This window comes from Salmo salar, chromosome 22 (genome assembly GCF_965601325.2).
Source record: "Salmo salar chromosome 22, fSalSal1, whole genome shotgun sequence".
NCBI classification, from domain to species: Eukaryota; Metazoa; Chordata; class Actinopteri; order Salmoniformes; family Salmonidae; genus Salmo; species Salmo salar.
Window position 1 is genome coordinate 44,594,552 of NC_138312.1, and position 22,949 is coordinate 44,617,500.

Consider the following 22,949-nt stretch of genomic DNA (forward strand, 5'->3'; position numbering starts at 1 on the left):
TGTACCCCAGTAGCGTTCCCGGTCCTCACCAGCCTTTCGCCGTTCCTCCCTCTCTCTTTCCACCTGTCCCCATGGAAGGCGATCCTTTCCAGCCTGGATCTCCTCCCAAGTGTAGGAGCCTTTTCCCTCCAAGATCTCCTCCCAGGTCCATTTCTCACCATAGTCCATGTACTCAGCGTTCCTCTCCTTTTTCCGCTGCTTGGTCTTGTTTAGGTGGGTGGTTGTCACAATAGTTGAAGCCGTGTTGAATGGACCAAACTGCAGGCGGGATGTGGAATTATTTTAAACAATATTTTATCACAGCACTGGCAATCCGTGGTTGACCATTTCCCTGACCTTTATCCCATCATAAGAAGATTCATGTCCATTCTAGTATTTTAATTCCTAGTTCTATGGGGGAGAGGAGAAAATTGTGCTGTGTTGATGGTTGAATAATTTGGTCCACTGTTTAGTTTGAGCACAAAAGATATACTTGCTCATGCAATATCGACAGATGGAGGTCTTCTAGACAATTATGCCCGTACGATATATTGGCTGATATGGCGATCAGGATTGTAGGTAAAAAGTGTTATGAAATGTTATAGTTTTTTATTCCATAACTCCATTGACGAGAATCTTATTGTGATGATGTGGCACAACACAATTTCGTGATTTCACAGATGGACCACTTAAAAGGAGAATTTAACCCAAATCTCTATTTTTTTTTAAATATAAACAGCATGTTATAGAAGGGTCTAGACACTTTGTTTTCCGATTTTACCCCCAACCAGCGATACACTTTCTTATCCTTGCAGTATGGAGGCTCTGAAAAAACATTAACAAATGCTAAAAATTTTAAAGAAATACTGTATGTCCTTTTAGAAATGGAAAAGCTCTCAGTATTGTGATGCAGGTCTTTACATGTTGTACACATATAATTGTGTCATTCAAACTGTATCCGCCGAAATTACAGAAGTTAAATTCTCGAGTGGATTATCCCATTAAAGGTTTTGCAAAACCAGGTAAAAAAAAACATTTTACTATTTTGTAAATGTTTTATGCAAATAAAATTATTATTGTACTTAAATCATACCTGTGTGTGTGTGTGTGTGTTTCAGGGTGCAGTCAAGCGGGAAGGCGAAGGAGAAGGTGAAGAAAGAGGCCCTGGACCTTTGTCTGAAGTACGGTTTTGTGACTCCTCTCACCTCCATGGTGGTCACCAAGCCCCAGGGAGAAACCTCACAGGTGGCCCACAAGCCCAAGGAGGGAGGGAAGCCCTCAGGATCCAGGCAAGGCTTCTCTGGGTCGAGTTTCCAGTTCATGAGTGGCCAAGCCGGATACCCCAGTGAGCAAAACTACCATCATCAATGCATGCACACACCATAGGTATACACATATGCTTATGTGTGTCCCTCTCTTCGCCCCAACCCGGGCTCGAACCAGGGACCCTTGCACACATCAACAACTGACACCCACGAAGCATCGTTACCCATCGCGCCACAAAAGCCACGGCCCTTGCAACACAAGAGGAAACCCTACTTCAAGTCTCAGAGCGAGTGACGTAACCGATTGAAACGCTATTAGCACGCACCACCGCTAACTAACTAGCCATTTCACATCGGTTACATGTGCACGTATACACACACATACTGTCTACAACAGTGAATGACAATTACTGTATGGTGTTAGTCAATGGAGTAAATATAAGAGCAAATACTGTCAATCTATAAATGTAACATTATAACCTGTATATTGACTTTAAATATTCTACATGACCAAAAGTATGTGGACACCTTCTCGTCGAACATCTCATTCCAAAATCATGGGCATTAATATGGAGTTGGTCCCCCTTTTTGCTGCTATAACAGCCTCCACTCTTCTGGGATGGCTTTCCACTAGATGTTGGAACATTGCTGCAGGGACTTGCTTCCATTCAGCCACAAGAGCATAAGTGAGGTCGGGAAGTGATTCCAGTTTATCCCAAAGGCATTCGATGGGTTTGCGATCAGGGCTCTATGCAGGCCAATCAAGTTCTTCCACACTGACCTCGACAAACCTTTTCAGCATGGACCTCGCATTGTGCACAGGGGCATTATCGTGCTGAAACAGGAAAGAGCCTTCCTCAAGCTGTTGCCACAAAGTTGGAAGCACAGAATTGTCTAGAATATCATTGTATGCTGTAGCATTAAGATTTCCCTTCACTGGAACTAAGGGGCCTAGCCCGAACCATGAAAACAGCCCCAGACCATTATTCCTCCTCCACCAAACTTCACAGTTGGTACTACGCATTGGGGCAGGAAGCATTCTCCTGCCATCAGCCAAACCCAGATTCATCCAGTCGAACTGCCAGATGGTGAAGCATGATTCATCACTCCAGAGAACACGTTTCCACGACTCCATATTCCAATGGCGGCGAGCTGGTTCAACCGACGCTTGGCGTTGCGCATGGTGATCTTAAGCTTGTGTGTGACTGCTCGGCCTGGAAACCCATTTCATGAAGCTTCCGACTAACAGTTTTTGTGCTGATGTTGCTTCCAGGGGCAGTTTGGAATTCGGTAGTGAGTGTTGCAACTGGGGACAGACAATTTTTACACACTACGTGCTTCACCACTCGGTGGTCCCGTTCTGTGAGCTTGTACCACTTTGCGGCTGAGACGTTGTTACTCGTAGACGTTTCCACTTCACAATAACAGCACTTACAGTTGACCGGGGAAGCTCTAGCAGGGCAGAAATTTGACGATCTGACTTGTTGGAAAAGAGAGATCCTATGACGGTGCCACGTTGAATGTCACTGAGCTCATCAGTAAGGCCATTCTACTGACTGAAATAGCTGAATCCACTCATTTGAAGGGCTGTCCACATACTTTTGTATATATAGGGTATGTTTTCTGTTTACCAGGGCCCCCTGCACAGCCAGTGCCATATTATGGTGGTTAAACAAATACCCTACCCCTAATTTTAATCTTCAATCTTCACTGGGATATTCACTTAAGGATTTCCGGAAAACCAGGGAACTTTGAGAAAGTTGCTTATTTAAAAACATTTTTTTTTTGCTATTAATCCATACACACGCATACTGTACATACATGACAAAATAATTAATCAAAAGGAAGTATGTTTTGAAGCGTCTGAAATGCATCTGAGAGATATAGTAAAGTCCTGGGAAAGAAATCTATAATTGTTTATGATAGTCTATGTGGAAAAAACCCTACCAGCTCCAATTCATTTTACCGCAGAGTTATTTTGTTGATAGTTAGGACTTCGGCGTCCTTGGGTCCTGTACAGTTTGTGAGCGTCATTGTACACAACAGACGACGTGCGTGTTCGTGAGAGAATTCGGTCATAATAGTTTGTAGCTCAAACCGTTGTAGCATAACACTGCTCTGGGTTAGCTTCCATCCACCGCACAGGCAAATGGATGCATTGTAATGAGACGTGTCGCATGCAAGATCCTGGAAGTCTATAATTCAAACTCACAGATCTTGACAGTAATTTAACAGCGTCGACATTCATCTTAAAGCTGGAATCCATAGTGGTGAAACTGCCAAGTCCGTTTGTGATATTACAACAACAAAGACTCGACAAGGACACCATTGTATGTAGTAACAAAACTATTACAAATAGCCTGGGCGGCCAGTGGCGCTGATTCGCCTATTGCGGAACGCAGCGTTAAAGGCCCAGTGCAGTCAAAAACGTGAATATCTTATGTTTTATTTCCAGAGTGGACAAAACATTAAGAACGCCTTCCTAATATTGAGTTGCATGTCTGTACACTCAGTGTATACAAACACTGAAACCACTATAAATACCATCAAGATCAGTGTGATCAGGTTTAGATTAGTACAGGTAGATGCAATGATTCAAATCAAATCGAAAAAATTTTAGTGTGATTTTTCAACAAAAGAATTGTCACAATACTGTACACTTACTAACATAACAAAAAGGAGTCAAAATGTGTAGAGAGAAAACATTCCAATCAAAAAAATGTCAACAACAGTAGAGAGATGCTATATTAGTGCATTGGCCAAACACTATTAAGCCAATGCACTTTTCTTCTGTCATTCCCTAGCTGATTCTACCCCCACCAAAATAACATCAACTAAAAGCCAAGTCTAACTGCTTTGAGAGTGTAGTGCAAAAAAACACACTCTGCAATGGTTGAATTCAGACCAAGTTTAAACAATTCTGTGAGGAGTTTTACAACTACTCCTGCCTCTTAACTGCTTTATAGGACAAGCTCAGGCAATGGGAGGAAGAGGAGTAGGAGGTGGAGGAGGAAGATCAGGAGGAGGTGGAGGAGGAAGATCAGGAGGAGGTGGAGTAGGAGGAGCAGGGGGGGGAGTAGGTGGAGCGGGCAGAGGAGGTGGATCAGGAGGAGGAGGTGGAGTAGGAGGAGCAGGGGGGGGAGCAGTTGGAGCGGGACAAAGAAAAGGCAAGTGACTACTGTATCTTTCCCCTACATCATAGCTCCACTTGTTGAATATCAGTTTAGGTGTGCTCAACGTGTGATGTCTTTTGTCATAGGCTTGCTGCTTGATGAGGGGGATTCATATTCTGCCTATTTAATCGGTAATTGTTCCACTTTACAAAATAATTATAGAATATTTTTTGTCTGTTTGTACTGTCTGTGTGTAGAGCCATGCCTGTTTAAATGCCCTCACTGAACAACTGATTGACTGTACGGTATGTGTGCGTGTGTGTGCGTGCATTTGTGTATGTGTGCGCACGAGTGCGTGTCTGGCTGGCCAGCCGTCTGGAAATGGCTGTGTGTGTGTGTGTGTGTGTGTGTGTGTGTCTGTGTGTAGGATTCTTTGTGTAATGTTCTGACTGTGTGTAGGATTGTCTTTGTAAATGTTCTCTCATGTTACATTTTCAACTGAAATAGAGGAACATCAACCAACTCACTCAACTGAAACTACAACTAGAGCTACACCTACAACTGGTACAGCAATATATATCTTTCTTTTTTGTTTGATTAAGATGTTGCTGTTTTTTCATAAACGAATGATCGTTATCTCTGTCTCTCTGTCTCTCTGTCTCTCTGTCTCTCTCTCTCTCTCTCTCTCTCTCTCTCTCCTCTCTCTCTCTCTCTCTCTCTCTCTCTCTCTCTCTCTCTCTCTCAATTACATTTTCAATTTAATGGTCTTTATTGGCATGTGAAATATATGTTTACATTGCGAAGCAAGTCAAATGGATAATAAACCAAAGTGAAATATATATATATATATTTTATACTAAACATTACACTTGCAGAAGTTCCAAAGGAATAAAGACATTTCAAATGTCCTCTCTCTCTCTCTCTCTCTCTCTCTCTCTCTCTCTCTCTCTCTCTCTCTCTCTCTCACTCACTCACTCACTCACTCACTCACTCACTCACTCAGTGAGTACTCCCCTGAGGTTCCTGTTGCCAGCTGAGGGTCAGGCCCTGCCACTGTGCTATGACATCCCTGTGGCTCTCTCGCTCAGACTCCTAAAGGACCCCAACAATGGTGACCTGACCTTAGAAATCAAATGTTCTTCAATGCCTTACTTCATTAATTCGTAAATTCATTCATTCCTTGACCTGTTCACATTATCCCCTCACTCCTCAAACATCTTTGAATGAATGAATGGTGTCCATCTTTTCCCAGAGTTGTCTATGAACGGTCAGCTTGGACAATCAGCCAGCGCAGGCTACCAGAAGATTGTGATCCACTACAAAAACAATCAACATATTGAGTTAGACACCACTGTCATCACCTTCAACAATGGAGAGGATGCAACATATTTCTCCTGGAGCCTGAAAATCAATCACGAAACAGACAGGTTCTGAATCACAGATGAACTACAGACTATCTGATAGAAGTCATTTTGTGCTACAGTATAGTTTTGTTTCTGTGATTAGATTTCTGCTTTAGCTTATTGTGCAGTTTTAATTATAGCCTGGTTAAACCAAGTGAAGTGAAGTGAGACAATAGTGAGTGCAGTGTTCAGTCTGGTTTAGGCCACAGGTATTTAATGTTGGGAACACAAGGATTGTATGAAGACGTAAAGATCTCTACAGTGTACACTAAGTGTATAAAACATTAGGAACACCTTACTAATGTTGAAATGCACAGTACCCCCCCCCCCCCCCCCCCCCCCTCCAGAACAGCCACAATTTGTCGGGGAATGGACTCTACTAGGTGTCGAAAGCGTTCCACAAGGATGCTGGCCCATGTTGACCCCAATGCTACATACAGGAAACTGTTGAGCATGAAAAACCCATCAGCGTTGCAGTTCTTCACACACTCAAACTGGTGCGCCTGGCACATACTCCCATACCCTGTTCAAAGGCACTTAATTCTTGGTCTTGCCCATTCCCCCTCTGAATGGCACACATACACAATCCATGTCTTAATTTTCTCAAGGTTTAAAAATCCTTCTTTAACCTGTTTCCTCCCCTTCATCTACACTGATTAACAAGTAACATCAATAAGGGATCATAGCTTTCACTTGAGTTCACCTGGTCAATCTATGTAATGAAAAGAGCAGGTGTTGTTAATGTTTTGTGCACTCAGTGTATATTACTTAAGTTGCCATTTATAAATTTGGTCAAAATATATATATATTTTTTGTCAATTGAATTGATATGTCACTTCCTGCAGTGTGTCTCTGATCCTACGGGACAAGGAGGTGGACATCACCATAGGGTCAACACGAATCATCATCATGCTCTATGAGAGGAATGGAATTAAGTTCCTGTGGCCCGCACTGAGGCAGCGCCCAACGGGAGACAATATTATGGGGATCGCGGGTGAGTGAAACATTATCAGTTAGGACTACATTCCACTTCATATCCCTTTGTTTCTATGTGAGTGATTACATTTTGTTAAGAGACGATTTTGAAAAAAACAAGTACTCTAACTAGGAAATGTGCCCAAAAGAATTCCCAACATGGATGCTCACTAAATTGATGAAAATACAGTTAATGACACAGTATAATATATGCTATTTAGCGATCACTTTTGTCCAAAGCGACTTACATGCATACATTTTACGTATGGGTGGTCCCGGGAATCAAACCCTCGATTCTGGCATTGCAAGCACAATCTCTACCAACTGAGCTACACTCCTGGTTTATTGTAGCTGGGGATAGATTTTATCAAGGCTAATCTGAAAACAAGGCTCCCTAAATGTTATCAGCATATCGAATGCGCGACATGGGCTGGCAAAGTTCTGGACCATTGTTACTCTAACTTCCGCGACGCATACAAAGCCTTATGTCGTGTCTTTGGCATCATTAAAGTGAAGACTGTTATTTTATCAAATCAATTCTCTGTAATTATTATTACGTGATTAAACTAATCATGTAAATGTAATTAACTAGGAAGTCGGGGCACCAAGGAAAATCTTCAGATTACAAAGTTATAATTTTCCGAATATAACTTATCAGATATTTTAATATCCGATCAATTAGTCTTCTAATTAATGAACTATTCTTTACCTCACGTTAGTCTCATTCCAAACGTCGTAAATTGTTGGTTATCTGCACGTACCCAGCATTCACTATGAATCATCCATACATCAATTGTCTTAATCATTTATTTACTAACTAAATAATCACAGAAATGCATAAACAACAAACAAAGTAGATATGGTTACAAGGAAATGATAGGGGATGTGCCCTAGTGGGCTAAACCGATATGACGGTTTGGTAGACAAAGGGACTGAGAGGGGCGCGAAAGACAAAAGACACTGCACAGTTGATAATTATAATAATTGAAATGCTAAACCTTTGCACATGAACGCTCACTCATTCGGGAATAATTGCAATCAATATATATATTTACGCTCAGTGTGTCGTCATGATCTCTGTTGGAATCGTTCGTCTTTCTGTTGGAAAGTTCATCTGAACTTCTCTTTGTGTCCCTGGAGTCTTTCGTGGTTAGAATGGATACTTCAGAGTCCCATTCAAAAATGTTCTTATAGAATAGATGTTTCGGCGGTTGTCGGTCTTCGCATTCCAGGTCGACATAAATTCTAGCTGCAGACTAGTAATTAGTATTGAAGATTTGCTCTTATTCTAGCCCTATCGGTAATCGAGGTACGCATGGTCTGGAGTGGGCTTCTCGAGGTGGGGTTTATATTCGGAACAGCAGAAAAGGGCTGTCCCATGACACCAGATCAATGTCTGTGGGGCGGGCCAATGGGGCGGGCCAATGACTTAGTTCAATTTTAAAGGGAATTGGATTCTCTTTCATTAAACAGTTTAAAATCACATTACATAATTTCAGAAATAGTTTCATCTTTACTCATTCATTTTATACAATAATTAGATGCAAATCTCATAACGGAGACTCTTGTATAAACAGAGTTATGGTAATGTGGCTGTATTGTCTCTCATGAGGTCACAAACATTATACAAAACGGACCGGTCGTAGCTGGATTGTCCACCAACCGTTTACACATTCTTCAAAACATGGATATTGTTCAGTTCTCAAGTTCTGTGAGGTAGAAGAAGTTCCTTTGTTCTACTGTGAACCCTCTCTCTATACCGCATGGCCGGGGGGGAAGAGAGTCTCCTCATGGAATTTACGACCTGAGATAACAGAGCCTTGGTAGGTGGGAGAGAGAGGTGGTAAGAGAGAGGGGGAGGGTACTCGCTATACCCAAAGAGGGCCACGTCATGACACATCCCTCGCCCTCCTTTCGGCAAATCTGACCACGACTCCATTTTGTTGCTCCCAGCCTATAGACAGAAACTAAAACAGGAAACGCCCTTGTTCAGGTCTGTTCAACACTGGTCTGACCAATCTGATTCCACGCTTCAAGATTGCTTCGATCAAGTGGACTGGGATATGTTTCGGCTAGCGTCGAACAACAACATTGATGTTTTCGCTGATTCGGTGAGCGAGTTTATTAGCAAGTGCATCAGTGATGTTGTACCCACGGCGACCATTAAAACCTTCCCCAACCAGAAACCATAGATTGATGGCAGCATTCGCGCAAAAACTAAAGCGCGAACCACTGCGTTTAATCAGGGCAAGGCGACCGGAAACATGACCGAACACAAACAGTGTAGCTACTCCCTCCACAAGGCAATCAAACAAGCTAAGCATCAGTATAGAGACAAAGTAGAGTCGCAATTCAACGGCTCAGGCACGAGAGGTATGTGGCAGGGTCTACAGTCAATCACGGACTACAAAAAGAAAACCAGCCCCGTCGCGGACCACCATGTCTTGCTCCCAGGCAAATTAAACAACTTCTTTGCTTGCTTTGAGGACAATACAGTGCCACCGATACGGCCCGCTACCAAAACCTGTGGGCTCTCCTTCACCGCAGCCAACGTGAGTAAAACATTTAAACGTGTTAACCCTCGCAAGGCTGCGGGCCCAGACGGCATCCGTAGCCATGTCCTCAGAGCATGTGCAGACCAGCTGGCTGGTGTGTTTACGGACATATTAAATCAATCCCTATCCCAGTCTGCTGTTCCCACAAGAGGGCCACCATTGTTCCTGTTCCCAAGAAAGCTAACTGAGCTAAACTACTATCGCCCCGCAGCACTCACTTCCGTCATCATGAAGTGCTTTGAGAGACTAGTCAAGGATCATATCACCTCCACCCTACCTGACACCCTAGACCCACTCCAATTTGCTTACCACCCCAGTAGGTCCACAGACGACGGAATCGCAATCACACTGCACATTGCCCTAACCCATCTGGACAAGAGGAATGCCTATGTAAGAATGCTGTTCATTGACTACAGCTCAGCATTTAACACCATGGTACCCTCCAAACTCATCATTAAGCTCGAGACCCTGGGTCTCGACCCCGCCCTGTGCAACTGGGTCCTGGACTTTCTGACGGGACGCCCCTAGGTGGTGATGGTAGGAGCAACATCTCCACCCCGCTGATCTTCAACACTGGGTCCTCACAAGAGTGCGTTCTCAGCCCTCTCCTGTACTCCCTTTTCACCCATGACTGCGTGGCCATGCACGCCTTCAACTCAATCATCAAGTTTGCATATGACACTACAGTGGTAGGCTTGATTACCAACAACGACGAGACAGCCTACAGGGAGGGGGTGAAGGCCCTCGGAGTGGAAAATAACCTGACACTCAACGTCAACAAAACAAAGGAGATGATCGTGGACTTCAGGAAACAACAGAGGGAGCACCCCAGTATCCACATCAACTTGACAGTAGTGGAGAAGGTGGAAAGTTATAAGTTCCTCTGCGTACACATCACGGACAAACTGAAATGGTCCACCCACACAGACAGCATGGTGAAGAAGGCGCAACAGCAACGGCGCCTCTTCAACCTCAGGAGGCTGAAGAAATTCGGCTTGTCACCAAAAACACTCACAAACTTTTACAGATGCACAATTGAGAGCATCCTGTCGGGCTGTATCACCGACTGGTACGGCAACTGCTCCGCCCACAACCGTAAGGCTCTCCAGAGGGTAGTGAGGTCTGCACACCGCATCACCGGGGGCAAACTACCTGCCCTCCAAGACACCTACACCACCCGATGTTACAGAAAGGCCAAAAAGATCATCAAGGACAACAACCACCCGAGCCACTGCCTGTTCACCCCACTATCATCCAGAAGGCGAGGTCAGTACAGGTGCATCAAAGCTGGGACCGAGAGACTGAAAAACAGCTTCTAACTAAAGGCCATCAGACTGTTAAACAGCCATCACTAACATTGAGTAGCTGCTGCCAACATACTGACTCAAATCTCTAGCCACTTTAATAATTAAAAAATTGGATGTAATAAAGGTATCACTAGTCACTTTAAACAATGCCACTTTATATAATGTTTACATACACTACATTACTCATCTCATATGTATATACTGTACTCTATACCATCTACTGCATCTTGCCTATGCCGTTCGGCCATCGCTCATCCATATACACTGCTCAAAAAAATAAAGGGAACACTAAAATAACACATCCTAGATCTGAATGAATTAAATAATCTTAATAAATACTTTTTTCTTTACATAGTTGAATGTGCTGACACCAAAATCACACAAAAATAATCAATGGAAATCCAATTTATCAACCCATGGAGGTCTGGATTTGGAGTCACACTCAAAATTAAAGTTGAAAACCACACTACAGGCTGATCCAACTTTGATGTAATGTCCTTAAAACAAGTCAAAATGGGGCTCAGTGTCACGTCCTGGCCAGTATAAGGATTAATTGTTATTGTAGTTTGGTCAGGACGTAGCAGAGGGTATTTGGTTTATGTGGTTCGGGGTGGTGGTTTTTCTAAAACGGGCATTTGATTTATGTATTCCGGGGTTTTTGGGCACTGTTCCTTGTTTATGTAATTCTATGTTTAGTCTAGGTAATCTATTTCTATGTTGAGTTAATTGGGGTGGACTTCCAATTGAAGGCAGCTGTGTGGTGTTGCCTTTGATTGGAAGTCCTATATTAGTTGGGTGTGTTTGTCTGTGTATTTGTGGGAGATTGTTTCTTGTTTAGCGTGAGTGAGCCTAACAGGACTGTCTGTAAATCGTGAGTTTATTTTGTTATTTTTGTATGTTCAATTTTGAGTCTATTAAATGTTCAAAATGAACTATATCAACTCTGCTGCATATTGGTCATCTTTTTCCGACGATGATTTCGCTATATCGTCTGACGACGAAGAAATCCCTGACACTCAGTAGTGTGTGTGGCCTCCACGTGCCTGTATGACCTCCCTACAATGCCTGGGCATGCTCCTGATGAGGTGGCGGATGGTCTCCTGAGGGATCTCCTCCCAGACCTGGACTAAAGCATCCGCCAACTCCTGGACAGTCTGTGGTGCAACGTGGCGTTGGTGGATGGAGCGAGACATGATGTCCCAGATGTGCTCAATTGGATTCAGGTCTGGGGAACGGGAGGGCCAGTCCATAGCATCAATGCTTTCCTCTTGCAGGAACTCCTGACACACTCCAGCCACATGAGGTCTTGCATTGTCTTGCATTAGGAGGAACCCAGGGCCAACCGCACCAGCATATGGTCTCACAAGGGGTCTGAGGATCTCATCTCGGTACCTAATGGCAGTCAGGCTACCTCTGGCGAGCACATGGAGGGCTGTGCGGCCTCCCAAAGAAATGCCACCCCACACCATGACTGACCCACCGCCAAAGCGGTCATGCTGGAGGATGTTGCAGGCAGCAGAACGTTCTCCACGGCGTATCCAGACTCTGTCACGTCTGTCACATGTGCTCAGTGTGAACCTGCTTTCATCTGTGAAGAGCACAGGGCGCCAGTGGCGAATTTGCCAATCTTGGTGTTCTCTGGCAAATGCCAAACGTCCTGCACGGTGTTGGGCTGTAAGCACAACCCCCACCTGTGGACGTCGGGCCCTCATACCACCCTCATAGAGTCTGTTTCTGACCGTTTGAGCAGACACATGCACATTTGTGGCCTGCTGGAGGTCATTTTGCAGGGCTCTGGCAGTGCTCCTCCTGCTCCTCCTTGCACAAAGGCGGAGGTAGCGGTCCTGCTGCTGGGTTGTTGCCCTCCTACACGTCTCCTGATGTACTGGCCTGTCTCCTGGTAGCGCCTCCATGCTCTGGACACTACGCTGACAGACACAGCAAACCTTCTTGCCACAGCTCGCATTGATGTGCCATCCTGGATGAGCTGCACTACCTGAGCCACTTGTGTGGGTTGTAGACTCCGTCTCATGCTACCACTAGAGTGAAAGCACCGCCAGCATTCAAAAGTGACCAAAACATCAGCCAGGAAGCATAGGAACTGAGAAGTGGTCTGTGGTCCCCACCTGCAGAACCACTCCTTTATTGGGGGTGTCTTGCTAATTGCCTATAATTTCCACCTGTTGTCTATACCATTTGCACAACCGCATGTGAAATTTATTGTCAATCAGTGTTGCTTCCTTAAGTGGACAGTTTGATTTCACAGAAGTGTGATTGACTTGAAGTTACATTGTGTTGTTTAAGTGTTCCCTTTATTTTTTTGAGCAGTGTATTTATATGTACATATTCTTATTCATTCCTTTACACATGTGTGTAAAAGGAAGTTGTTGTGAAATTGTTAGATTACTTGTTAGATATTACTGCATGGTCGGAACTAGAAGCACAGTTATTTCGCTACACTCACATTATCATCTGCTAACCATGTGTATGTGACCAGTAACATTTGATTTGATTAGAGCTACAGAGGACCACCTGCTCATACTGTCCATTTGATTCATGGTGACAGTATTTGTACTGTGTGTTACAGCCCGTCCACCTGTTGCCTATGAGGAGGTCCAAGGAACAACAATGAAACTGAAGATTCAGGACAAAGAAGTAGAAGTCTCCAGGTAAGATCAACTGTCTATCAGAAACTAATTGCATGTATAGTGATCTTGGCTGTTCATAGGTTGTGTGTTACTACTGTGTATCTTCAGCAATAATGTGTCTTTAGTGTATGTATAGAGTTTATATTTTGATGATGTTTAATTGTATAGTTCTGTGAGAATAGTTAGGGAAACTGGGGTGTTCTGTATATGCTAAGAACAGTGTGTGTGTGTAGGGACTCTGCTGTGGATCTCAGCGTTCGCTCTGCCCCCACCGTGGCTTGCTGGTTGATGCCTCTTCAGTCTGCCCTACAGGGGGAGCTAGCTGACTTCACCGTCGCACAACTTTAACTGACCATGTAGTTGCTCCCATCACCAACTAATCAACACTATACATACAGTAATTCTATTCTAGAATTAAGAAGAGCAACAATAAAGCCTGAGGTTTCTTTGTAGAGTTCAATGAGTTCACATAATAACACAGCCAAAATCTCCTGTTACATATTCATTGCTGAATAAATGTTTCCTTTTTTGAACAGTGACAACTTTTGTGTTGCATTCCACACTCTTCAATAAATAATGTATTTGTGACTAAACTCAACCTAAGGATCAAAATAGAACAAAACAGAATTGGCACCATGAACACACATACACACTCTCTCTCTCACACACACACACGCACACACACATACTGTATGCACACACACACACACGCGCACCCACTCACATGCATACACACACACACACACACACGCGCACAAACACACACACATAAGCCTTTTGTGTGCCTGTATTTGCATTCATTTTTCACTCTCTGACTTCCGTTTACACTGTGAGGCCAATGGCTGTTTGCACTGGGTCTGGGAGGTGGTGGGTCACCATGTTCATAGCATGGACATTAAACATTCTCTATTAACACCTAACCATCATTTTATCAGCTGTGTACTGTATGATCTTAGAAGTCATGTGTATCATCCCCACCAGGGAAAAGCTATTAAGCAATCCAGGAATGCATTTGTGTAATAGTTCTCTTGACGTAAGGTGACTCATTAATTTTACAGGACACCCTGCTGAAGGAAACAAACTGAACAGGAAAACTGTGCCTTGAACCACTACGTACAGTATCACTGATATTTTCACTACATCTACAATCTAAGTGTAGACTCTCCTGTGGGTCTTGACATGACTAAGCGTACAGTATGTTAACAGACAGACACATGCTTGACAGGCTTTACATTGGATTTATACCTCACTGATAACACACACACACAGCCAAGGATATAGACTTTGATCCGTCTGGGTACATCAGTTAAAGTTTTACTACAATCAACAAGCAGGGTTCCTGCTGGATATTACTGCTGCATTGCCTTGTCTATTACCATGGGTTTTATGTCACTGCTTTTTGGGTTGTGTGTGTGTGTGTGTGTGTGTGTGTGTGTGTGTCTGTCGGGAGAAGGGGGGGCTGGACAAGGACAGGGGGGGGGGGGGGCTGGACAAGGACACAGAGGGGAGGGATCATGCCATGGTTGAGAGACAATCACCACATGACTCAACCTACCAAATACCAGTTACCTGGCATTGACAGAGCACACTAACAATGAAACTGTTGGATTTCACTGGATACATAATCACTGTATTCCCTTACTGCGGAGAGTTGTAGCATTTTCAATCAAGGAATGTAATATACTCTGACAGATGGATGTGAAGATAAAATATCTATGCTGTAAGTATTACACATGTATGCTCATGTAACCACTGATTAGAATAACATACTACCTGTGATAGACACTGAGTGTACCAAACATTAAGAAAACCTGCTCTTTTCATGACATAGACTGACCAGGTGAATCCAGGTGAAAGCTATGATCCCTTATCGATGTCACTTGTTAAATCCACTACAATCAGTGTAGATGAAGGGGAGACGTCATGTTAAAGAAACATTTTAAGCCTTGAGACAATTGAGACATGGATTATGTATGTGTGCCATTCAGAGGGTGAATGGGCAAGACAAAAGATTGAGGTTCCTTTGAATGGGGTATACTACTGTTGCACCTCATGTTGCTGAACAATCCAACCCTTTTTTTTTGTGCCAATTATATAAATGGGCAATTCACACACTATAATCAGTTGGGGAAGGTGTTCCTAATATTTTGTATACTCAGTGTATATTATATTAAATGACATGGTTAAGCTATTCTCTCATTCTATCATGGCTAGGCTGTCATTCATTTTTACTGTACCAGTTGAAATTGAGCAAGGCATGTCACAAATGTCTATCTAATCTTAGTTTACAGGCAGCACTTTATTCTCTCTGTTTCCCTCAGGTAATCCCCTCAATTCTTCAACACAGGCTGGTGTCTGACATCAGGAAGTTGGCATCAGTCTGGACTTCTAACAAAGCCCAATGCCAGGAAATAGGACTTGCTCAACTAACTTGGTTTTAGGACTTGCTCAACTTGTTTTCCATGTGTCGCCAGAAGCACAGAGGCGTGCTGATGGGGTTGTGTGTGGACATATCTGACAACAGTTGATAATCACAGATAAAGGAAAAAAGTGCTTGAGGATCCAAATGGTACAAACCTCTGAATGTGTCAAATTTGAGGTAAATTATGAAAGGAATGTTTTTGTGGTGGTCGCTTGCAATCCTTCTCCCGATCCAGATTTTCGCTTTGGAGTTGGAGATGCTTGACTATAAGAGTGAACACTTCACCTGCTCAAAGGTAATAAACTAATGATCATGATTACGAGAGGTCAACAATCAAGGTGTGTGTGTGAGAGAGAGAGAGAGAGAGAGAGAGAGAGAGAGAGAGAGAGAGAGAGAGAGAGAGAGAGAGAGAGAGAGAGAGAGAGAGAGAGAGAGAGAGAGAGAGAGAGAGAGAGAGAGAGAGAGAGAGAGAGAGAGAGAGAGAGAGAGAGAGAGAGAGAGAGAGAGAGAGAGAGAGAGAGAGAGAGAGAGAGAGAGAGAGAGAGAGAGAGAGAGAGAGAGAGAGAGAGAGAGAGAGTTAAGGAGTCTGACACAGAAATGAGGGAGAGGAAAGAGAGATGGGAACGGAACAGAGAAAGTGTGCCTTAGAAGAAAGAAACGTTGAATTCTTTCTAAATAATAAACATTTTTGATACTTAACAAATGTACAGAACGATCAGTGCAAAGGCCAAATTACAGAGGAATAACTTTTTGAGGCTATTAAATCCTTTCAGTCTGGAAAATCCCCAGGGCTTGATGGCATTCCAATAGAGGTATATCAAGCCTTTTTTGATATACTACATTATTGACAGATTATTGACAGATTTTTACCTTGTCAGCTCTGGGATTCGATCTTTCGGTTATTGACCTAATGCTCTAACCACTAACCCTAACCCTTTTGTTTAGTTGTTAGTGTCATTGTTAGCTTGTTTTAACTTCTCCTTTACAAATGGTAGTATGTCAGGTACTCAGTAGGAAGGTCTGATTTCTCTATTATTAAAACAAGACCCAGATGGCAAATAGACTGGATCTTTATATCTAAAAAACTGGAGGCCCCTTACACTTCAATGTTGTGATGCAAAAATACTAGCAAAATGCAGGGCACTCAGAATTTAAAAGATTTAATCAGGTATTGTTCATCCTGATCAGACAGGTTTTTTTACATGGATGATACATTGGAGATAATATACGACAACTACTAGAAATAATAGAACATCATGAAACATCTAAGAAGCCAGGCCTGGTATTTATAGCGGATTTTGAAAAGGCCTTTGATAAAGAAAGACTGGATTTTATTTATAAATGCCTGAATTTTAAACATTTCGGTGATTCTCTTATAAAATGTGTAAAAGTAATGTATAGCAACCATAGGTATAAAATAGTAAATAGTGGCTACTTCTCAGAGAGTTTTCAATTGTCAAGAGGAGTTAAACAAGGGTGTCCGCTGTCACAATATCTATTCGTTATGGCCATCGAAATGCTAGCTATTAAAATCAGATCCAATCACAACATTAGAGGATTAGAAATCCAAGGCTTAAAAACAAAGTTGTCCATGTATGCCGATGACTCAAGTTTTATATTAAGTCCGCAAGCTATTTCCCTGCAATGTCTCATTGAAGATCTAGATAACTTTTCTGGACTCTCTGGACTAAAACCTAGTTATGATAAGTGTACAATATTACGTATTGGATCTTTAAAAAATACAACTTTTACATTACCCTGCAGTTTACCTATAAAATGGGCTGACGGTGAAGTAGATATAGTTGGTATTCATATCACAAAATATATAAATGAGCTCTCCTCAATGAATTTCAATAGAAATCATGGAGAGGTAAATATCTGTCGATTTATGGAAAAATTGCCCTGATTAACTCCTTAGTCATATTTCAGTTTATTCACTTACTTATGGCGCTGCCTACTCCTGATGATACGTCTTTCAAATCATATGAGCAAAAAAGATTTTGCTTTATCTGGAACACTAAACCAGACAAAATAAATCGTGCCTATCTATATAATGAATATGAATTGGGTGGGTTGAGATTATTAAATATAAAAGCACTAAACCTCTCTCTAAAAGCTTCACTTATTCAAAAGTTTTACTTGAACCCTAAATGGTTCTCCAGCAGATTACTAAGAAAAGCTCATCCTTTGTGCAGATTGCCATGTCTCATTTTCGATTCATTGAAAATGATACTTTGAAAAAAGTATCTCACTTTTTCAAACAAGCATTGCAAAGCTGGCTACAATTTCAATTTCATCCCCCTGAAAAGACAGAACAAATATTATGGCTGAACTCAAATATGCTGATTGACAAAATACCTGTATTGATGGGAAAGATGTTTTAAAGGGGTATTTTGTTCTTAAATTATATTGTAAATTGTAATGGTAGAGTTATGTCTTTCATGGAGTTCAGAATTGTATGGGAAGGTCTGCTCAATCCAAGAGTACAACCAATTGATTACAGCATTACCCCAAAAATGGAGGAGGCAGGTGGCAGTGGAAGGAGGTAGGGAACTGGTCAGTCTGCCCAATATAAAGGATCAAAACTTGTGGAGGAATAAAAATAGCATATATAGGAAAGTATACCATTTTAATTTGAGGACCAAGATGTTGACAACTGTGCCATACAGATTGCAAAATATACTGCTCAAAAAAATAAAAGGAACACTTAAACAACACATCCTAGATCTGAATGAAAGAAATAATCTTAATAAATACTTTTTTCTTTACATAGTTGAATGTGCTGACAACAAAATCACACAAAAATAATCAATGGAAATCCAATTTATCAACCCATGGAGGTCTGGATTTGGAGTCACACTCAAAATTAAAGTGGAAAACCACACTACAGGCTGATCCAACTTTGATGTAATGTCCTTAAAACAAGTCAAAATGAGGCTCAGTAGTGTGTGTGGCCTCCACGTGCCTGTATGACCTCCCTACAACGCCTGGGCATGCTCCTGATGAGGTGGCGGATGGTCTCCTGAAGGATCTCCTCCAAGACCTGGACTAAAGCATCCGCCAACTCCTGGACAGTCTGTGGTGCAACGTGGCGTTGGTGGATGGAGCGAGACATGATGTCCCAGATGTGCTCAATTGGATTCAGGTCTGGGGAACGGGCGGGCCAGTCCATAGCATCAATGCCTTCCTCTTGCAGGAACTGCTGACACACTCCAGCCACATGAGGTCTAGCATTGTCTTGCATTAGGAGGAACCCAGGGCCAACTGCACCAGCATATGGTCTCACAAGGGGTCTGAGGATCTCATCTCGGTACCTAATGGCAGTCAGGCTACCTCTGGCGAGCACATGGAGGGCTGTGCGGCCCCCCAAAGAAATGCCACCCCACACCATGACTGACCCACCGCCAAACCGGTCATGCTGGAGGATGTTGCAGGCAGCAGAACGTTCTCCACGGCGTCTCCAGACTGTCACGTCTGTCACGTGTTCAGTGTGAACCTGCTTTCATCTGTGAAGAGCACAGGGCGCCAGTGGTGAATTTGCCAATCTTGGTGTTCTCTGGCAAATGCCAAACGTCCTTCACGGTGTTGGGCTGTAAGCACGACCCCCACCTGTGGACGTCGGGCCCTCATACCACCCTCATGGAGTCTGTTTCTGACCGTTTGAGCAGACACATGCACATTTGTGGCTTGCTGGAGGTCATTTTGCAGGGCTCTGGCAGTGCTTCTCCTGCTCCTCCTTGCACAAAGGCGGAGGTAGCGGTCCTGCTGCTGGGTTGTTGCCCTCCTACGGCCTCCTCCACGTCTCCTGATGTACTGGCCTGTCTCCTGGTAGCGCCTCCATGCTCTGGACACTACGCTGACAGACACAGCAAACCTTCTTGCCACAGCTCGCATTGATGTGCCATCCTGGATGAGCTGCACTACCTGAGCCACTTGTGTGGGTTGTAGACTCCGTCTCATGCTACCACTAGAGTGAAAGAACCGCCAGCATTCAAAAGTGACCAAAACATCAGCCAGGAAGCATAGGAACTGAGAAGTGGTCTGTGGTTACCACCTGCAGAACCACTCCTTTATTGGGGGTGTCTTGCTAATTGCCTATAATTTCCACCTGTTGTCTATTCCATTTGCACAACAGCATGTGAAATTTATTGTCAATCAGTGTTGCTTCCTAAGTGGACAGTTGGATTTCACAGAAGTGTGATTGACTTGGAGTTACATTGTGTTGTTTAAGTGTTCCCTTTATTTTTTTGAGCAGTGTAGTTGGGAAGAGATTTTTGATGTAAGGGATTCCATGGTACAGGGTGTATGAGTTGATATATAAAACGATGCAAGATTCAAGACTTCATGCTTTTCAGCTAAAATTATTATATAGAACTCAAACCACCAACAAAATGTTGAATGTTTGGGGCATAAAACCATCGAAGCTCTGCAGATTTTGTTGTGAGGATACAGAATCAATAGACCATTTATTTTGGTATTGCCCTCAGGTAGCCTGCACATACACACGTACACACACACACATGTAAATAGTGTCAGACATGCACTCAAACATATACAGTTGGCCTTGCTGTTATGTTTTTAGTTGTTCTCGATGTCCTTTGTTTTTTGAATTGTTGTTTTCTGTTTTCCTTTGTCTTTTTCTTTTTTCTCTTTAGTTCATTTTCTTGGTTGTTGGTGCATTGGGGGGATTCTTGGGGGTGGGGAATGGAATTATTTGTATTTTATTTGGGGGGGGACTGTGGGAGGGGTCATGGCTGGTTGAGGGGCAGCTCTTGGGGAACTGTGGGGGATCTTGGAGGGTTCGGGTCCCCATTTTTGGCCTTGTGGGAGATCTGTCTGTCATATTCTTCCTCTAAATTTCGTATGGCTCAGTGTGTGAGTCAGTAGTCATCGTGTATGTATAAATATAGTTCAGTACTTACTGGTAGTTCTGTAGTGACCTTGTACAGTGCCTTCAGAAAGTATTCACACCACTTCATTTTTTCCACATTTTGTTGTTTTACAGCCTAAATTTTAAATTGATTACATTTCTATTTTTTGGGGGTACTGGCATACAAAAAATACCCCATAATGTCAAAGTGGAATTAGGTTTTTAAAATGTCTACAAATTAATAAAAAATGTCTTATGGCAAGCCTAAATATGTTCAGGAGTAAAAAGTCACATAATAAGTTGCATGGATTCACTATGTGTGCAATAATAGTGTTTAACATGATTGTTTAATGACTTTTACATGCATATTATTAATGTTAGCTCTCCGTGTACATTTAAGGGCCAGCCATGCTGCCCTGTTCTGAGCCAGTTGTCATTTTCTGAGGTCCCTCTTGGTGGCACCTGACCACACGACTGAACAGTAGTCCAGGTGCGACAAAACAAGGGCCTGTAGGACCTGCCTTGCTGATAATGTTGTTAAGAAGGCAGAGAAGTACTTTATTATGGACAGACTTTTCCCCATTTTAGCTACTGTTGTATTCACATGTTTGAATCATGACAGTTTACAATCCAGGGTTACTCCAAGCAGTTTAGTCACCTCAACTTGCTCAATTTCCAAATTATTCATTGCAATATTTAGTTGAGGTTTAGGGTTTAGTGATTGACTTGTACCAAATACAATGCTTTTAGTTTTTGAAATATGTAGGACTAACTTATACCTTGCCACCTATTCAGCTCTTTGTTAAGTGTTGCAATTAATTCACTCTGTAACGGCTGTCTGAGGAAGAAGTGGACCAAAATGCGGCGGAGTTAGGGTTCGTCATATTTAATTACACGAACACTATGCAATTTACAAAAACAACAAAACTGACAGCCAACACAGTCCTGTCAGGTGCAACCACAATGACAAGCACAATTACCCACGAAACACAAAGGAAACGTAGGCAACTTATGTGTGACTCCCAATCAACCACAACCCTCTACAGCTGTGCCTGATTGGAAGTCACACGGCCAAAATCAATGAAACAATAAAACACACACACTCCCTTCTGCCACGTCCTGACCCAACTACACCCTCTACTGGTCAGGACGTGACACACTCACTCTAGTAGCTGATGTGTATAGTGTTGACTCATCCACATACATAGACAGCCGGTGCCATGACATTAGTAAAGATTGAAAAAAGTAAGGGGCCTAGACAGCTGCCTTAAGAAATTCCTGATTCTACCTGGATTATTGCATGGTGAAGTTATTAATTACACTTAAATTATCAATAAACCCAGTCACTACAAAGATACAGGCGTCCTTCCTAACTTCGTTGCTGGAGAGGAAGGAAACCGCTCAGGCATTTCACCATGAAGTCAATGGTGACTTTAAAATAGTTACAGAGTTTAATGGCCATGATAGGAGAAAACTAAGGATAGATCAACAACATTGTAGTTACTCCACAATACGAATTTAATTGACAGAATGAAAAGAATGAAGCCTGTACTGAAAAATTACACCACATTTCTGGGATGATTTTCTCTTAACAACTAATCAGAGTTTTGACAGTTGATACACGTTTGATATCGTTATGAAGCTTAAAATCTTCTCTTTTCTACAGTATATATAGCTTAAATGTATGTTGTGGTCCATGCGACTGGTAATGATGGAGCAAGTTACATATGTTTTACACATTTGCAATAAACCAGTATTTCTCATGTTCTTTCAACAATGACCTGCTAATTGCAAAGGAAAATGCTTTAAGGCCTGTCTTCACTTGTAAATTAAATCCATTCATCTATCCTTCTGGATGATATCAATGTTGTCAAGTTATTGTGTATGCTAGCTAGTTAACTTCATTAATGTTAGTTGACACTCAGGGGATGACAGTGCCAAACTATGTAAACACAACCATAAGCACTGCATATCCACAGAGAGGAAGAGGTGACTATCTCTGATATACAATTTTTTTTTAAGGCAATACACATGTACAAACTATGAAATTCTCTCAATAAAATGAATGTAGCTAGCGCCATAGGTAATATACAGTGCTTGCTCTTTCCATCAACAGTGAAAAGAGTCAGGAATGTGATTTGAATGCGTTTCAATGAAGGGAAGGTAGGCACTGCATCCGGCAACCAGTGATGCATACCTTGGCACTTCTCCTGAGTGTTTCTTATGCAGTTTTAGCAAATGTTGGTATTTTCAGCGTACAAACCACCAGAATCATTGAGAAAAAACATTAGATATTTGTTTGTTCTTGAGAAAATGTATTTTTTATTATATTTTTTATTTGGATTTTCATAAGTTATTTTGATTCAATTATCACAGGGTAGGCACTGGCTAACTTGCCTACCCTGACTGCAC

General features: G+C 42.5%; 2 protein-coding genes across 6 annotated transcripts in view; both read left to right on the forward strand.

The window, feature by feature from the left end:
* The window catches only part of LOC106583443 (inter-alpha-trypsin inhibitor heavy chain H3), a 40,714-nt gene extending 26,936 nt beyond the window's left edge, over window positions 1-13,778 (forward strand). Inside the window, exons 13-21 of one of the 2 annotated variants that reach the window (XM_014167610.3) lie at window positions 1,098-1,324; window positions 4,211-4,411; window positions 4,504-4,548; window positions 4,865-4,921; window positions 5,361-5,468; window positions 5,610-5,784; window positions 6,606-6,754; window positions 13,185-13,266; window positions 13,479-13,778. In XM_014167610.3, coding sequence (XP_014023085.1) covers window positions 1,098-1,324; window positions 4,211-4,411; window positions 4,504-4,548; window positions 4,865-4,921; window positions 5,361-5,468; window positions 5,610-5,784; window positions 6,606-6,754; window positions 13,185-13,266; window positions 13,479-13,593 — 1,159 coding nt within the window. In that variant the 3' untranslated portion in view covers window positions 13,594-13,778. The remainder of the gene's footprint in view (window positions 1-1,097; window positions 1,325-4,210; window positions 4,412-4,503; window positions 4,549-4,864; window positions 4,922-5,360; window positions 5,469-5,609; window positions 5,785-6,605; window positions 6,755-13,184; window positions 13,267-13,478) is intronic. The other variant, XM_014167611.3, reaches the window with a different exon arrangement.
* Window positions 13,779-14,755: 977 nt separating this feature from the next.
* LOC106583442 (interleukin-17 receptor C) overlaps window positions 14,756-22,949 on the forward strand; it is a 23,516-nt gene continuing 15,322 nt past the window's right edge. For all 4 annotated transcript variants that reach the window (XM_014167607.3, XM_014167608.3, XM_045705773.2 and 1 more), the window contains exons 1-2: window positions 14,756-14,965; window positions 15,567-15,962. In XM_014167607.3, coding sequence (XP_014023082.1) covers window positions 15,852-15,962 — 111 coding nt within the window. In that variant the 5' untranslated portion in view covers window positions 14,756-14,965; window positions 15,567-15,851. The remainder of the gene's footprint in view (window positions 14,966-15,566; window positions 15,963-22,949) is intronic.